The sequence below is a fragment of the Camponotus vicinus genome, unplaced genomic scaffold (genome assembly GCF_025532165.1).
Source record: "Camponotus vicinus isolate PSW18456_S1 unplaced genomic scaffold, iyCamVici1.0 SCAF_4, whole genome shotgun sequence".
Lineage (NCBI taxonomy): Eukaryota > Metazoa > Arthropoda > Insecta > Hymenoptera > Formicidae > Camponotus > Camponotus vicinus.
The window spans coordinates 14,599,018-14,603,473 of NW_028141976.1; the positions used below are offsets into that span (position 1 = coordinate 14,599,018).

The window sequence follows — 4,456 nt, forward strand, 5'->3', positions numbered from 1 at the left end:
TCAGATTATAATTTTCGGTAATTATGCATAAAAAGGGCCCACCTTCGCACAAATGTGTTATTGACGTATGTTGTGAAGATGTTATCCCTGATTAACATTCTAATTTTTTATTGTGAGATATTACTATCATGAATATAACATATGATGAGCTTGTATGTATTTTTTAAATGTGTATTTCTTTCGAAGGGAATAAAGTGCTCTATAAATACTAAAACTTATAATGAAGATTATAGAAGATAATAAAAAAAAAGAAAAAGATTAAAAATGAATAATTTTGTATATAAATGTAAATATGGATACGCATAGTTTAGCATTAAATCTTCTATCTAAATCTGTCTAATGTATCTTACTTTTTATAATTAGGTACTAAACTAATTATTAGCTTACTAATTTTGTGCCGATAATAATCATCAATTAAAAAGATATTACATAAAAATTTTCACAATCGCAAGTATTATATAATAGACATGACTAAAAACCGCAAAAAATTTTGAAATTAGCGAAATAAGTTCGGTCAAAGCATAAAACATTATATTGATAAGAAGAGATAAATATATTAATCGAATATTATATATAATAAACTTTTAAGTGCGTATTGGAATAATTATAAATTAAAAAGATATAATATTATGCTTATCAAAAATGCCATTTAATTTAATTTAATATTTCCATCAATTTTACATTACTTTCACTACACTTTCAATACAATTTTCTACGAATTGAATACAAAAATCTATCGGTTTATAAATATATTTGTTCATACAATACGTTTAAAAAACTATTCTTCTAGAATTAATAATAGATCATAATATAAGATGATGGGTATAGCGCGCACGCGCGCGTGTATACAGGGTGAGCCACTTTAATTAACGCACGCAATTATTTCGGAAACAAAGCATTTTAGAGAAAAATGTTTCAGACAAAAGTTTTATGGTTTCGAGGGGGCCATAAGATGGTATCATTGGTTTGACCTTGAAGAGTTATTTGAAGGTCACATGAAGGTCACCTTCAATTTCTTAAATGGAACCTACTATTTGTCATTGCATATTCTTGTAGCTTATCTCGAGAGCTTTCCAAAACACTATAATTAAGTACCTTTTCGTTAAGTACTTTTTGAGTTATGAGGCTTGAAATAATTTCTTAATTTTACATAAACCGTAAAATATCTTGTAAAATATTCATTTTTCGATTATCTTACCTTAATACTTTTACGTACAAAATAATGAGAGGAATCAACTGGTGTAAAGAAAACACATAGTTGTTTTGAAGAAAAAATATATAATTTGCAATTAACAATTCCATATTTTTTCTTAAAAACAACTATGTGTTTTCTTTACACCAATTGATTCCTCTCATTATTTTGTACATAAAAGTATTAAGATAAGATAATCAAAAAATGAATATTTTACAAGATATTTTACGGTTTATGTAAAATTAAGAAATTATTTCAAGCCTCATAACTCAAAAAGTACTTAACGAAAAGGTACTTAATTATAGTGTTTTGGAAAGCTCTCGAGATAAGCTACAAGAATATGCAATGAAAAATAGTAGGTTCCATTTAAGAAATTGAAGGTGACCTTCATGTGACCTTCAAATAACTCTTCAAGGTCAAACCAATGATACCATCTTATGGCCCCTTCGAAACCATAAAACTTTTGTCTGAAACATTTTTCTCTAAAATGCTTTGTTTCCGAAATAATTGCGTGCGTTAATTAAAATGGCTCACCCTGTATATGCGTGCGCGCGCGCGCGCGCGTGTGTGTTGTGTGTCTCTGATGTGTGTGTGTGTTTCTGTGTACGTGTGTGTTTGTGTTTGTATTTATATCTAATAAATTATAAATATAAATGATATAAACAATATAAAACAATATAAAAACTTGAAATTTTTGCTTGATAAATAGATGATTGATAAATTATATATTCGTGAAAAACAATGGATGCAATTATAAATTTGTCAAATTTAAAAAATAAAAAAAACGGCACAAAAAATAATTATTCATCAAGAACACATTAATTCCCTCACTTATTTTTTCGGGTAATGTTTTAACAACTCGTCAAACTCATGAAAGCTATCAAAAACAATGATCTAATCAAAATCAGAATTTTGCTTAAATTAACTGCTGATGGTTAATTGTTGTGTAGCGATATTATGAACATCTCCTTCAAGATTTATAAGTCTGTTTGAATTATGTTAAAAATTCTTTTCATTGTTTTCATTGTTTTTATCAATACTTTCAATGATATTGACAAGAGAACATCGAGTGTCTCGATTATAATATAATGGTACTAAGGTATCAGAAATCAAATCTAGAGGCCGAACTTGTGTGTGTAGCTGTTGAAGCGATGTTATGGTGTTGCTTGGTGCAATATCACTAATCATCTTCGTCACTGCTTGTATTATGACTGATTTTACTGCGTTTACTGACAGGTTTTCAGGGCCGGATTTAGGGGGGGGCAACAGGGGCTGAAGCCCAGGGGCCTCCACAAGAGGGGGGCATCCACAACACAAATTTTTGGGTAAAATTTCCTATCGAATGGTATACAACACTTACAAGGTCTATGTATATTGCTTGACCTTGTTATTTTGCAATAAATTATTTAAACAACGTAAAAATTTCTATTTGATTTTGGTTCAAAAATGGTTAGGGGTCTTCGTTGCCCCAGGGCCTCCACAACTTGAAATCCGACCCTGCAGGTTTTCGAAGGCTGCTATCAGAACCGCCAGATGTTGATGGCTCTTGTCTGCTCGATGCATCAACTACAGGATAATTTAACTGAAGTAATCTGTCAGAACATAAAAAAAATTGTTGTATTAATTAATACTATAAAATATAGCTTCAATTATGTGCATAATATATATCATCAAATTTTTCAATTATTATTTTTTAATGTCAAAAAATACTTTTATGATTAAAATATTATCAAAAACTTGAATATTCTTAAAAATTTGATATCAAAAAACCAAAATTCTCGCTCGATTATTTAAAAAAATATTCTTCATACTTATTCACAATTTATATTTACATAAAGTTTCACAAATTATCTCTCTCTCTCTCTCTCTCTCTCTCTCTCTCTCTCAATTATCAAAATACTAAATTAATAAATTTTAAATTTATACATATAATGATATTTTTATGCAGTAACCTAACAATAAGTTAAATTGACTCAAATATATATACCAAATATTTATCGTAAATACATACTATACGTGCTAAATATCTGAATTTTATAGTTTTATATCCATGATTATCTCTTTTTATTATTATTATGCAATAGTATATATAAATAATTCAAAATAGGTAAATTAATAAAATTCGATTTTTGCCGTTTTTTTTACCCTTTTGGTAGTTTATCCGAAGGTACATCGGGTATGAGGTTATGAACTTGGATCAAATGCTTTAGCATGATGCACAGATTACTACGTTGAAACTGATGGTCACATTGCTTACACAATCTTGTTCTTTTGATCGATTCTGTAGGTCTCCGAATCAGTTCATAATACTCTTGAGTATTCGTATCTCGCCACTTTCTAAGATAATTCCAATCAGTTTCCGTAACATTATGATCTTCTTTTAAATGATCTTCCATAGCATTCCCTTTCCATACTCGAAATAATATATCGTTATATTCATCACAATGTTTGCACTTTATATTACCATGTATACTATCAGTTAAGCATTGCATCCTTTCAAAGTGCGATTCCCAATGTATTGCTGATTCGTCTATAATTTTGTTATAAGTATCCTTATGCTTAGTAGATAAATGTCCCCTCATATCATTTAGACAGTTAGGAAATATTCTATAACTCCGCTCTTTACCACAAATATCGCATACAGACATACCTATACCGTTATCTTTTATCGAAAAATAATCCCATACCCAACTTTCGAGTCTACCTTTTTTTTTGTTTTGTCCACATGATATCCGCTATGTATTACAGATCGTGTATTACTAAATTCAAAATGAAAATTCAAGGAAAAGTACGAAGAATATAGAAACTGGTGTCTAGAAGAAAAAAGGAAAGGTCGCGTAAAGACATATGATTGTATAAATACAAATATTGCTAGACTATCTAAATCTGCCTAACATGCCTGCTTTGTGTATGTATTGATTGAATAATATTATTTCATAATAGATGAAGAAATTCTCGTCAAAGATATTAATATTTTTATTTATACCGTGGGTAATTAAAGCCGTTAAAAATTAAAATTACGATACGCCCTTAAAATCGATAACGTAACATTTTTAAAATTTGCATTTAAATTTATATATCTGTTATTGAATTTTTGAACCTATTATTAAACTTTCAGCTTGAATTTTTCAATAACTTGCCTTTCAATATATAATATAATAATATTTAATAAAGATTAAAACAATAGAAATACAATAATTAATATTAAATTTATGATTCAATATTCTCAATTTAATAATAAATTCTCAATTTAACAATTTTCAT

General features: G+C 28.3%; 1 protein-coding gene across 2 annotated transcripts; it reads right to left on the reverse strand.

Annotated features, from left to right (window-relative positions):
• Positions 1-1,668: 1,668 nt before the first annotated feature.
• LOC145970175 (uncharacterized) lies at positions 1,669-4,067 on the reverse strand. Of its 2 annotated transcripts, XM_083096710.1 has the most exons (3): positions 3,843-4,067; positions 3,338-3,722; positions 1,669-2,784 (listed from the first exon to the last, which is right to left on the reverse strand). In XM_083096710.1, exons 2-3 carry the CDS (start codon positions 3,682-3,684, stop codon positions 2,643-2,645), a joined length of 489 nt encoding a protein of 162 aa, XP_082952836.1. In that variant the 5' UTR covers positions 3,685-3,722; positions 3,843-4,067; the 3' UTR covers positions 1,669-2,642. The 2 variants fall into 2 exon arrangements, with proteins under 2 accessions (XP_082952836.1, XP_082952834.1); XM_083096708.1 differs by having other exon boundaries at positions 3,338-4,067.
• Positions 4,068-4,456: the final 389 nt, after the last annotated feature.

Excerpts from the sequence above, each read along its gene's own strand:
- LOC145970175 (XM_083096708.1), bottom strand. The coding sequence starts at position 3,840 with ATGTCTGTATGCGATATTTGTGGTAAAGAGCGGAGTTATAGAATATTT. Across the intron at positions 2,785-3,337 it reads TCGGATAAACTACCAAAAGG|ATTACTTCAGTTAAATTATC; the intron begins GTAAAAAAAACG and ends ATGTTCTGACAG.